Below are 14117 nucleotides of genomic sequence, written 5' to 3'. Positions count from 1 at the left end.
GTATTGTAAACCTTTATCTATTTACTCTTGGATCGTGTGAGTGAGACTAATATCCCTAGACAGTTGATTTACATGGTGGGCAGGGCAAATAAAGGTAACAATTCCTATTAGTGCAGTGATTCTTGACCTAAGAGCAAAGGCACGTTTAAGGGCCAGGCACTGCCATGTTTTGCCTAGCTTCTGAGAATGTTAACAGGCAATAAAACATATGATGGTTGATGAACGATTGCAAAGTCTGTAACATCTGTTAACTCCCCATTCCCCACACCCAACAAGCAAAGTGGCAGAAAGTCTCTGGAGTTTAACCAGTTCTCTAAGGGTTAAACAGTTCTTAAAGTGTTCTCTGCTGTGGAAACATCTGGCTGACTCCTTGGTGCTCTTGCCGGAGGGGCCTTAGTGGAGATGTGGATGACATCATTCTTTCAGATGGGTCCTCGGTGAATGCTGGTTCCCTCAGGCCCCTTTATCTTTTAATTCTATTTTTTCACAAACTTTCTGAAGCCCCTTCATATTACTGAGATGCCTCAGGTGACAGGCAGCCAGCACCTAACTTGTGACATGTCCCATGTCTGCATTATCTATGGGAGATTGTCCAGTTTTAAAGTCTACCTGGACTCTGCCTTTGCTGTTAACATGATGAATGTATGAAATCTTTCAGCCCAGGAGAAACAGAAGTACACACATCAGTGGCATCTTATGTAGGCACATGCTGAAAGGACCGTGACTGACCTCTTCTGCAGACAGGCGCCAACAGAAGCAGCAAGCCCAGAAGTCATTGTGAATGCAAAACCAGAGGTGTTTCCCAATCTGTTCCCAACCTCTTTCTGAAGAAGTCTTTGTGATCCTTAGGTCAGGAAAACAGCAGGACGGCCTTAGGCCACCTTTTCCAGTCCTCGTGGGCAATTCAAAACTATGCTTTGGTCATGATGCCTTCACCAAAATCACTCAGAAATCAAAAATAGTCCCAGCAATTTGATTTTCCTCAACTCTATTTTAGTCCCAAAGGAAACCATTTAAATTTCATCAGGAGCGGGTGAAAGGGGATGTATTGCCGCTGAAAATATTTAGTTTGCACAGTGACCATGGGTTACATGTTTACTTAGAGAAAGTTAATAAAGAGTCCTTATAGTGTGTTGCCTTGAAAAACACGTACAAAAAGAAATCACCAATTTAGCACATTCAGCTTTCAGAAGAACCACCCTCTTGGACATCAGTGTGACTGAACTCTTGAGCTCTGGAAGGAGGCAGCGGGAGCAGAGGCAACATTCAGCTGGGTCCTTACAGTTCATCTTTTACCTGAGGCAAGACAAAATGCTGCAATGACTCAAGGTCTCTGCCTCCATTGTGTTCGCTGACTTTCTTTCCTGCTCAGAAAAGCAGCAACGTGGGATTTGCTGCAAATTTTCCACTTAGCAGTGCAATCCACTTCAGCTATAGTAACTCCTGCCAAATCAGGGAATTCCTTCTTGGAGAGTTCCTCCCACATGGAAGCCAGATTCTTACAATGGCCACACCACCGGGGCATAGAACTTGATGAAGGTAAGTCCCTCAGCAATGGTGTCAAAGTTGCTTTCGGTGAGTGCCAGCACAGTACCCTTGCGGCAGCAGGCTCTGCTGCCAGCACCCGGGCCTCAGAAGGCCATCTTCCTCTGGGCTCTGCAGCTGCGACTCCACATACTCTCTCAGCGACTCCAGGTCCCTCTTTCCTTTGTACTGTTCCACCTTCTCGCCCTCTCGGAACCAGAAGAGAGTCGGGTAGCCGCGGACTTGGTCTCTAGAACAGAGTTCATAATGCTGTGTGCAGTCGACCTTGCCAATCTTGACAGTTTTGGAATGTTCAAGGCCCAGCGCCAGCTGCTCCCAGGTTGGAGCCAGAGCTTTGCATTGGCCACACCATGGAGCAAAGAACTTGATAAAGTGGTCGCCTGGAAGGAGTGGTCGCCTGGAAGGAGAGCCAAGGCAGGGAAGGGGAAAAGAAATGGTAACTGACACCAGACCTCACCAGAGATTTAATTGAAGAATTAGATTCATATTCTCTTGTTTAGCAAGTCTCAGATCAGCATGAACCCTTCAGCTGAGGAAAAGTGACTCTCAAGGTTATATTTTTGCTTTTGTGAACTTTCAAAATTTTCTTCAGCTTCAGCCTGAACTTACATATGAGCAATTGATGGTCTGTTCCATAGTCTGCCCCTGGCCTTGTTATTATTATTATTATTTTAAGTTAATGAAAGTCTTTTATTTTTTAATAGTTTAAGAAAACATCACTAAAACAAATATGGTTAAGACTTCTGGCAAGATGGTGGACTAGGCAGATGCACTATACACACCCTCTTCAACAAAAATAAAAGAGATCAAATGAAGCAGATTCAGATGATCATCCCAGAACATGAACTACAGAGTAAAGGATAGAGAAGTAGATTGCAGCCACCCTGTATTTTATTGAGAAACAGCAGACCCAGATGGGGACCTAACAGCACAGATGCACATGGGTGGCTAGTGAAGAGAAAGATGGAATTCTCTCCTGTTCCCTGGACTCCTCTAGTCACCAGAAGTATGAATATCCCCACCTTCATCTACTCCTCTGCTCTGTCAGAGGTCTGGCCCAAATCATTGTGAGATGAGCACTGGATTCACCAGCCCAGTGCCTGGAGGCCTTGGCCTTGTTTGACTGATGATGTGGAACTTTCCACCTCTTTCCAGAGATCTAGTCAAATTGTTAGGTCCATGTGTATAGTCATCTTTTCTGTTGTTTTAAAAAGGTATTTGCAATGAACTCATTGGTCTTGCAAAATTCAATCATGCGTTCTTTACTATTGTTTCTATCATCAAGACCATATTTTCCAATGATTTATCCTTCTTTGTTTCCAACCTTTACATTCCAATCAGTAGTAATTATCAATACATCTCGATTGCATGTTTGGTCAATTTCAGGCTGAAGGAATTGGTAGAATTCTTCAGTTTCAACAACATCACTGGCTTCAGTGGTTTGTGCAGAAAATTGAATAATAGTTGTATTAACAGATCTACCTTGTAGCCATATGGATATTATACTATCACACACAACGTTGTACTTCACAGAGATCTTGAAATGTTCTTTTTGATGATGAATGTGACACCATTCCAATGCGACACCATTCCTCTTCAGTTTTTCATCCCTAACATAGTAAGCCATATAATTGTCAGCTTAAAAACGACCAATGCCAGTCAATTTCAGCTCACTAATGCTTAGGATATCAATATTTATGTGCTCCATTTTGTTTTTGACAATTTCCAATTTACCTAGATTCATATCCATAATTGCTAGTGGATGTTTACAGCCATTTCTCCTCATTTTGAGTTGTACCCCGTCAGTAAATGAAGGTTGCAAAAGCTTTAATCCATTGGCATCATCATGCTCAACTCCATTTTGAGGAGGTAGCTTTTCCCCAGTCACATTCTGAGTGCTGTCTGAACTTAGGGACTCATTTTCTGGCACTATATCTGACAAGATTCTGGTGCTCTTCATTATGTTTCAGTATTCAATATCCTGGTGCTATATGACACTGTTCCACTGCTTTTCATAAGGTTTTCAGTGACTACATATTCAGAAGTAGTCCATCTCTCTTTCCTCCTAGTGTTGCTTAGTCTGGAAGCTTAGCTGAAACCTATCTACCGTCAGTGACCCTGCATTTTATTTAAAGTACAAGTGACATAGCTTCTAGAATCATAGCAGCATGCGAGTCACCGCAGTACGGCAAGCTGACAGTCGAGTGGTGGTATTGAGAAGTAGCAGTGATAAATAAGTAACTATGATCTCCCTGTGTAATAACTTGATGTGTGCATAGCATTGACTTGATAAGCTGATTTATAAGATTTTTATTAAGAGCTACTTATGCATGGCACTTGATGGCACTTAACAACAACAACTTATGCATGTCTAGGTTTATGACAGATTTATCTTGAAGTTATAGTCCTTTTACTTTCTTTTTGTTGATTAAAGTTTAGAAAGTATTATTAAAAATACTGATTTGAGAATTATCTACATGTAGGTGCTCATCCTAAATGAGGCAGGGGTGATATTCTGTAGTTTAGCATAACATTTTTATTTATCTTTAGTAATAGAATGTTTCAGATGTAAAAACAATGTCTTCTTGTAACGATTTTAAGATCACGTATAGCAAAGATAAAGTATATGACTGTTTCCGTGTTTTGAGGTACTACATGAAGCTTCCTTTCTTCCAGCTGTATTAAAGGGTAGACTTAATGAAATCTCAGTTATGAGTATTTCACTCCTTAATGTGATTAATAATCCAATGACCTTCTCCTCATAATTATAGAATGTAGTTTATTGTCTTCCTCTGTCTTTTTTTCGTTAATTTAATGATCAGTAATTTTTCTGCCACTGAATGAAAATTCAGAAAGTCCCACATCTACTTTCAGGTAATATAAACAGACTCACTCTAGTAATTAAAAATGCCCAGTCCTAGATAATAATCATAACTTTTTAAATTTAATTTGAAGTTGTATTTTTTTTTCCTTCCCTTAGTTCTTACCTGCTGCAGAAAGAAAGTCTACAATTGAAGTAGAGCATATATTTCACTCTAGAGGATATATTACCCTTTTTCCTTCCTTCTCTTTGTTGTTCACCTCCTTCCGCTGCTTACTAGCCAGTATTTTTGCTCCTTTAAACTGAATCATGGGGAAAAGAAAAGAAATATGGAAAGCTGGAATGTTCTTACACATATAGTAACTTGGTGTTGCTTATTATCTATGTTCTCTGGGTTTAAAAAGAGTTTAACAATCAGTATACTAGGAAAAATTTCCATAGCTACCCATGTCTAATGTATTGTTTCTCATTTTAAAAAAAAAAAATTAAGCCATTTTATGAATAGTATATAGATTTAGAAGTGAAAATAATCTTTTAAGATTTTAATAAGGAGACTTGTGAGCGCCCATTTTGCTGCTGTCCCTGACAGACTCTCCCGTCGGGGTCACAGGGATGCTGAGACTGCCAACTGGACCCTTCCTGACCGTGTTAACCTGGGTGGTACTTTCTGCCGCCACAATAGTGGCCCCCTCCTTGAAAGTATTGCAAGCCACAAGGGTCTTTCATACAGGGCAGCCAAGTCTTGCCCCTATACCACTGCTTCCTGAATATGGAGGGAAAGTTCATCTTGGTCTGATGCCTGAGGGATTCTCCCAGTTCCTTTATCCTAAAAACCAGTGTCACAGGACCCTATATGCTCGGAACTGGACTTACCTTGTATTGTCTATTCAAAGAAATGTATGTGGTTACTTCAGAAACAACCTCTACCATAACAACAGCGGGATTGCTTGTCTATGTAATTTAAAAACTTGGTGCCTCTTTTGGACAGTTTGTTGATAAACTCAATGAGCAAAAAAATTACCCGACTAGAAGAGGCGAAACAGACTTCCATCAAATACATTCAAGATGCATTTGAACTTGAGAAGGTACAGAAAACGAATGAATAATATTGCCTTGGAGGTCACTTACTGGGAATGGCTGCACAGAGTATACAAAAAGGTGAAGAATCTCTTGGACTACCACATCTCTGTGTCAGAAAGAACAAGAGCACATGATAAAGTGGGTGGAGAAGAATGTGGTACAGAGCATCTCTGCACAGCAGGAAAAAAACAACAGCCAAGTGCATTCAAGATCTGAAGATGCTTGCAAAGAAGGCTCAAGCACAGCCAGTTATGTAAATGTATCTGCTCTAACTGAGACAGCTGCAAACAGTTGACTAAGTGGAAAATAGTGTATGTGATGAAATCTTTCTTTGTATATTGCTGTCTATTCAAGTTATAGTTTACCTTAACTAAAAATGAAGTTTGAGTTTGGCATATTAAGTGAATAAAACACAATCAGTAGCCAGGAAGGTGATTCTCATTATTCTTGCTCTACATTTGAAGTTATTCCATGATCACTTTGAATAAGCTGTTTTTAAATGAAGTTTGGTACCTAACTAAAAGATAACAAATTGTAGTCTGAACTTGTCATTGAGTCTACCATCTTGCAATAAAGGATAACTGAATGTTCATAAGAATGAAGCGTCATAAATTAAAATTTTATTCCACATTTCCCTGGGTTTAAAGGTATGTAGCTCTGGTAGCTTAGTGGTTACGCATCGGGCTGCGAACCGCAAGGTCAGAAGTTTGAAACTACCAGCTGTTCCGCGGGAGAAAAATGTGGCTTTCTGCTCCCGTAAAGATTTACAGCCTCGGAAACCCTATACAGGGTCGCTATGGGTCGGAACCGACTCGACAGCACTTAACAACAACATCTGAAATCGACAATGTCCTCCAAATGCAACTTACTAATTATATGTATCATAGGATACATTTATCTTGCAAATGCTAATGACATTTTTCAAATAATGTATCTTAGAATTACATTTTGGTTCTTATTACGTTTGATAATCACAGTGTACTATCTTTGTTCATAATGTTCTTAATGAACGAATAAATACTTTTCACCATAATTGTAAAGCATTTTTCATGTTTAGACTTGTAAACAGAATTTGTAATTATCTACTGAATTTTAAATTTCTACATCATTTATTTACTTTTCACTTTTAGATACACACCTGCCTTGATTATCATTCTGATTTTTAACAATAGTATCAAGTGTAAAAACAGCATGGAAGATGAAAGAATATTGCTACATTTCCTTTTAGAAGGAAAGTTGCACCATACCAGGACTCCTTTTTTTAAAACATCTTGTTAAGTACCTTCAAGTCGGTTCTGATTCACAACAACCCTGTGTAGGGTTTCCAGGGAGCCATGGGTGTGTTTAAACTGCCAACCTATTGTTTTCAGTCCATTGCTTAACCACAGTGCATCTCCAAAACCATTAAGAATAATTGCTAAATGATGAATTCATTACCAAAATGATGAAATAGTAAAGGAAAAAAATTAAGAAGTAAAATAAGCTCACTGAGATCCTATAATGTAGGTATCAGTGTGGTTTGCATACTAAATCGGACCCTTTCTCTGTTTTTGTAAAGTTTTATTGATTACAGTGATGCCCATTCATATAAATATTGTTTGTGACTGCTTTTGCACTACAACAGCGCAGAATTCAATAGAAGTGACAGAGATCATATGGTCCACCAAAAAGAAATGTTTACTATCTGACCCTTTCAGGGAAAGTTTGCTGACTCTTGCTATAGTATGTTTTGATTTATAACAGGGTCTTGAGGATCCACATGATAATTGCAGAAGTTTATTCTATTTTTTTAAGTAATTTTTCCCCCCTAGGAACAAGAGAAAGAAAAATATCATTCTTCACAAATAGTCCAAATGACTTAAAGAAACTCAGAAGCTAATATTGGGTCTAATTGAGGACACTGATAGAATACTAAGGGTTGAAGCATAACTTTCTCTCATTATTACTTTTGTGATTTCTTCAGAGAGCCCCTCTTTTAACATATGGTTACAATGAAAATACTTGTGCTTCTTTTTGGACTGGGATTTCATTCCCTCCTAGCAATTGAGCAAACTTTCAGATACTCTCTTCCTGTATATACAATTTAACCCTCCATATAGCTCTTCTGCGGGAGAAAGATGAGGAGTTCTGCTCCCGTAAACATTTGCAGCCTCGGAAACCCTGTGCAGGGTCACTACGAGTTGGAACCGTCTCCATGGTACTTAACAACAACATAGCAAAATATGTAGATATGCTTACTCCTTTTTAGGATATGTGGTTTTCGAGTTTTGCTCTGTTTCTGGGAAATAACCCAACCCCAGTGTAGCCCTCTAGGATAAGCACTGAACTGTTGCAGTTAAGCCCATTAGTTGCTCCTCAGAAACCCTTATAGGTTTCAAGATTTGGAACCAGTTCAACCACGCACTTAAGAGCCACAACAACAGCACTGTAGCTACATCTTATAAACTTTTATACAGGCCACTTTATCCAGACTCTTGTCTATTCAATTCATCTAATATATACAGTAAATGATACCTTGAAGTTCCTCTATTTTAAATTGTGTCAAATAAGAAAAGTCTTCCCACTTGTCAGCCTTCGTTGAGGAGATGGGCTTCCTAGTGCACTAATATCTCTCCCAAACATATTTCTTCCTCTCACTCTTTTATATACTCATGCATTTTATATATATACATACATATACATATATACATACACACATACACTCAATGTAAGAGCTAAAGAGTCTGGTTTTATGGTTTTATCATCTCCTCCTTTGTTTTTTCTTTAAGTAGTCAATCACCTGTTCTGCAATATTATATCTTGATACTTCAGCTAAAACTTGTAATTTAGCACCCTGTCATATGTTTCAAAATAGTAATTTATTTTAAAAATCATATCACCAATATGATTTGACTATTTCATAATTTTTTTGAGAATGACCCAAAAAGATGTTTGATAACTTTTGTCTTCCCCAAAGCATTTGGTCATTGGTCAAGTCTTAGATAATGCTCACTAATAACAATTTGACCTGACTTGTTAGAAAGTAAAAACCTGTTCATTTTTATTTTTAGTTTCAGGTGCAGCATTATATTTCTCAGAGTCTGGTAACACTGGGAAGTTGCAGCTTACTGAGAAAGCCTATTGTATCTCTGCTTCTGGCAGAAGTGAACAGCTTTGTTGATGAGCTGGAAACCATCAATCAGGTACTTATAAATAATGTAAAACCATAGCTATCATTTACAGTTAATATAGCCATAGTTTTTTTCTCTTCTTTCTTCTTCATCTCTTCCCTGTGTTCTTGGCAGGCTGACCCTTCAGTTAATATCTTACCAGGAGTGTTGGTGATGCATTGCTAACTGAAAGATCAGTGGTTCAAACCCATCAGCCACTCCACAGGAGAAGGATATGGCAGCCTGCTCCTGTAAAGATTGCTGTTGTTAAATGCGGTAGAGTCAGTCCCAACCCTGAATAGGGTTTCCAAGGAGCACCTGGTGGGTTTAAACCGCTAACCTTACGGTTCAAACTGATTTTGCAGTCCAGCGCATTATCCTGAAGTGCCATACCAGGAGTCCCCCATAAAGATTACAACCTTGGAAACCCTAAGAGGCAGTTCCACTCCATCCTACAGCGTCCTGAGTCACAATAGGGTTTGGTTTGGTTTGTAATGTATGTGAATACTGTTACTCCCTACTGAAATAACAAAAAGGTAAGTTCAGGAAATAGTTTTCAAAATAAACAGTTTCATTGTCCTTACTTATATGCCTATGTCAAAAGTGCTGCGGACAACAGCAGGGAAGTGCTTAGATGAATGATCTTAAATATCACCAACCATGTTGCTTGTCCCTAAAGCAAAGCAGTAAGGGAGAAGTGAAGCAGAAAGGATCCTAAATGGAGAATGGCCTCCAGGCTGGTGTTCTCATCCTTTGCTGCTCATAAGAATCATTTGGCTGACTTGCAGTTTCACATTGCCAGGCCACGTGCCAATCTAATTATACAGGTTCTCTGGGGTTAGAACCATAGTCATCATTTTGAAAGCTCTCTAGGTGAGTCCAGTGTATAGTGAAGGTTGAAAACTAGTACTTTAAGCCCTCTTTATCTGTGCTAGAACATTCTATATCACTGCTAGCAAAATTGTCCAGGGAACTTAAGTCATTCCCATGTTTAAATGTTGACACTGGTTTATTATGTGCTCATTTTGTTAGGTCTTTCATATTCTTACCAAATTTACTTAAATAAAAAAATATCTATCTATCTCTATGTATATGGTTTCTCAAAGCTTTCAAACAAGTGTTTTTATTAGTTGCTCTTGCATTGGCCCCAACTCATATCTGTTGCATGTACAACAAAATGAAATACCTCATGGTCTTGCACCACCTTCATGATTGTTGTATGCTCATGCCCACCAGTGGGGCTCTGGATTTAGAGTGCCTTTCAACCTAAGGAGTTCATCTTCCAGCATCCAATGTAAACCCTGTGGATCACAACAAATACTCTGTTGTGATCCATTGGGTTTACATTGACTCATTTGCAGATTTATTTCTCTAGACCTTTCTTCCCAGTCTGTCTTAGTCTGGAAGCTCTGTTGAAACATGCCCACCCAGGCTGATCCTGCTGGTATTTGAAATACCAGTGTCACAGGTTTCAGCATCATAGAAACAAGCAAGCCATCACAGTAAGACAAACTGACAGGCAGGTCATGGTTTAACCAAGGATTTACATCAAACTTTTCTTCTTTCAACCTATTCATGACCCATGGGATATATATCACCCACAAACAGTTTCAGCTTCTCAGATTTGTTGGGAAACTAGTACCTCAGTTGTAGTATATGCTACTGCCTGGCCAGGGACCTGGATAACTGCATGAATCTGAAGAAATAGGCCTCACACTGCTAATCCTACCACCAGAGTTCCCTTGGGCATACATGACCCACATAATTGTATCCAAATCCATATTGTAGTTTTGTCCCTTGCGTGTCTTCTGTGACTGACAACACATGGTTTCACAACAAAAAAGCTTAAAGTAGAAAATAACTCAATCATGAATTATTTCTAATATGTTCTAAAATATTTTATAGTATAATTAAATTTAGTGTATGATATATATCACAAAGTTAATCAGTAATTATTCAAGTGACTATTAAATCCTAAACTCTCTTTAAGAGCTCTGTAAATATGAAAAAGAAAAAAGGAGTGAGAACAAGGACGTCATTGTCACTCTTCTCAAGGATTTCACTAAGAAATCCGTTACAAAAGAGAAATAAGGGACATTAACTGAAAAAAAAAAGAAAAGAAAAGTGCAAGCCCTAAATTGTGTGGTGCTGGTTTTAGGAGTTATAACAATACAGGGAAAACGCCATAGAAATGGAACAGCATGAAAAGTAGATTTGAATTAAATCTATAGAAGATACAGAGTGTGGGGGCACTGCATTGTTATTTGGAAATATGTGTACCTGCAAATCTGAGGAAACATGGTGAGGTCTTGGCATTTGAAGAGAGGAAGCATTGTGGGAAGTAAAGTGGATTATTTGGAGACTAACAAATACAAATGTTCATATACACATTTCCATTTAATTTTTACAATCATTCCAAAACATAGTTATATTTTTGTCTCATTTATAGATAAAATCAGACCTTAGTGGTTTGACCAAGAAAGAGAATTTTCTAAAACCATAATTGCAACTTAGTTTATCTGATTCTTATATCACAATACATTAATAATTATCGTAATGATAACATTAACCACAGCAGCTACTACTAGTAGTTTTGGTCAGTTACTGTACGCTAGTATTCTCTTGGTGTGGTGCTGTGGATTAATGCATCAGACTGCAAAGCCGTTTGAACTGCAAGGTCACCAGCTGCTCCTTGGAAATCCTATACAGGTTCGCTATGAGTCAGAACCGACTCTCTTGCACTTACCAGCAACAACAACAATGATACAATAAGTGTTTTACACAAATTATACCATTCAATCTTTTAAGCAACACATCAAGATGTTCATATTATTGTTTAAGGGCAAGGAAACTGTCAGTCAGCATTTATAATAGTAGACAACAGAATCTATTCTAGCCAGTTTTAGCAGAAAAGGATTAAGGAGAGAAAGCGGTGGGCAGTCTGCTTCTATAAAAGATTTGCAGACTTGGAAATCCTATGGTGCATTTCTACTCTATCCTATTAGGTTACTATGAATCACAGGAGACTGACAGCAATGATTATGGAATTGTTAGGAGGGCTGAAGAAAAATATCTCAATCTATACTTCCAAAATGGTGCCTGTAGCCACACAGTAAAATATGTTCCTTAAAGGAATTGATCCTATTAAAAAAAAATTGGAGAAGTATTGAGTCAGAATGGAGAACAGTGTCTTTGTCAAAGTTTTCCAGTAAGGAGGTTTAGTGGAAGTTCCTGAAAGAGCCCTCCCACTCCCCATAAGGACTAAGACTAGAGCTATGTACATTGGCATGGCTGGCCCCAGCCTTGGTGGACTGAGGCCTTGACTGGAACTAGGTGCTACTTTCAAAGCCCTGACTGGCCAGAAACATCCTTAGACCATGTGCTGAAGGAGTACAGTAGAACTTGCCTGTCATCTTGAGTTAAGGATAATCACGAAAATGGGAGAAATAGCCTTTTTGTGGAGAAACTGAAATCAGTAGAAATACATGCAGGTTTTGAGGGTGTGTCAAATAAAAGTAGAGAAAGTTGAAATCTAGAAACAAGACAGAAATTAGACAATACAAAGGTGTAGTGGAGGTACAGGTTTCTCCAGGGGAAAATAGCCAAACATGTATGAACAAACACTCAATTGGATTGTCAGATCACTTCCCAGAAATTAGAGAGGTCTTAGTATCAACTTAACTAATAGTTTCAAAGATACAGGCAATCAAAAGACTTGAATGAAACAGGAAGAGAAGTAGAGCTTCTCCAGGTATTTGTTTTTCACATTAGATACATCTTTCTGGCCCAGAATAAGAGGTCTGAAGTACAATTTTGCAGGTTTCTCACAAAAGTTACTAAATAACTCCATTTTATAGTCTAAATATTTTTACAGTTTATGTCAATATCTCCAAGGAGTCATGTCTCATAGATTCTGCGTTTATTTACTCTAAGTGATTCTTTATCCAGAAATATGCTTCCTGAGAACATTCAAAAGACAAAGTTGTATCCTACCAGAAAATACCTGAGGCATTTGTCCTCTAGTAAATACCAATAGCTTCATTATCTTTCTTCCAACTTTCTGTATAGTTCCTAGGAGCATTGTTTATTGAGCCCAGTCAATTAAAAAAGACAGATTCTTTATAAAAGAGTATTTTAGTTGTTGGCGTGATAACTAGAATTATAGTGTTACTTTCAAAACGATTTGTATAATGAATACTAGTAGGCCTGCATATAAAGCTATATGCCAATAAGAAAAAGAGAGAAGCATTCCAATAGAAGAATGTGGTTGCGTATGAAAAGGCAGTTTTATAGAAGAGGAAGCAAAATAAGAAATACTAATATGAATGATGTTCAACTTCAGTAGCATCAAGGAAATGCACATTACATGAAAAAAATATTTTATGCTGATTATTTTGATGCAATTTCTTTAAAAATCATATTAACAACAATATCAAATATCAGTGAATTTGTAGGGAAATGAAATTAATTACCCAATAAAGTTAAAGATGCATAGCCTCTAAGATACTGCTGGTCCAGTGTATGAGGAGACCTGTATAGGTATGCTCATTGTTATTGGGTGCCACTGAGTCTATTCTGACTCATGGGAAACCCTATGCACAGCAAAACACAGTCTAGTCCTGTGCCATCTTCACAATTGTCGTTATGTCTGAGCTCATTGTTGCTGCTACTGTGTTAGTCTATCTCGTTGAGGGTCTTCCTCTTTTTCAGTGACCTCCACTTTACCAAGCATGATATCATTCTCTTTGGAGTAGATCCTCACTTCTAAGGAGCATTCTGGCTGTACTTCTTAGACAGATTTGTTTGTTCTTCTGGCAGTCCATGGTACTTTCAATATTTTTTGCTGGTACCAATTTCTAAATGCATCCATTCTTCCTAGTGTTGCTTATTCATTGCCCAGCTTCCACATGCATATGAAGTGACTGAAATCCCATGGCTGGAGTCAGACACCCCTTAGTCCTGTGATTTCTTTGCTTCTTGACACTTTCAAGAGATCTTTTATAGCGTATTTGACTAATGCAATCATATTTGATTTCTTGATTGCTGTTTCCATGAGCATTGATTGTGGATCCAGGCAAAATGAAGTCTTTGACAAATTCAATCTTTTCTTAATTTGTTGTGAGGATTTTGTTTTCTTTACACTGAGGTACAATCCATATTGGAGATTGTAGTTTTCAATCTTCATCAATAAGTATTTCAAATCCTCTTCACTTCCAGCAAGCAAGGTTTTGTCATATGCATATTGCACATGGTTCTTGAGTCTTTTAACAATCCTTATGCCATGTTCTATTTCATGTAGTCAATTTTCTTGGATTATTTCCTCAGCATACAGATTGTATAAGTATGATAAAAGGATCACAAACCTTGGCACATTCCTAATTTTAAGTCATTCAATATCCCCTACTTATTTTTAAATGACTGCCTCTTGGTCTATGCACAGCCTCTTCATGAGCACAATTAAGTGTTCTAGAATTCCCTTTCTTCTCAATGTTATTCATAGTTTCTTATGATCCACAAAGTCA

General features: G+C 38.1%; 1 protein-coding gene and 2 pseudogenes across 1 annotated transcript in view; 2 read left to right on the top strand and 1 right to left on the bottom strand.

The window, feature by feature from the left end:
* The window catches only part of MEI4 (meiosis-specific 4 homolog (S. cerevisiae)), a 199316-nt gene that overhangs the window by 108119 nt on the left and 77080 nt on the right, over nucleotides 1–14117 (top strand). Inside the window, exon 4 of the mRNA XM_006874566.1 lies at nucleotides 8497–8628. Within this exon, the coding sequence (XP_006874628.1) occupies nucleotides 8497–8628 (132 nt within the window). The remainder of the gene's footprint in view (nucleotides 1–8496; nucleotides 8629–14117) is intronic.
* LOC102839055 lies at nucleotides 1279–4677 on the bottom strand (annotated as a pseudogene).
* On the top strand, nucleotides 4979–5703 carry LOC102838679 (annotated as a pseudogene).

The sequence above is a fragment of the Chrysochloris asiatica genome, unplaced genomic scaffold (genome assembly GCF_000296735.1).
Source record: "Chrysochloris asiatica unplaced genomic scaffold, ChrAsi1.0 scaffold00286, whole genome shotgun sequence".
Taxonomy (NCBI): Eukaryota; Metazoa; Chordata; class Mammalia; order Afrosoricida; family Chrysochloridae; genus Chrysochloris; species Chrysochloris asiatica.
Note: the sequence above shows the minus strand (reverse complement) of the source record. Positions and strands in the feature narration are given on the sequence as shown.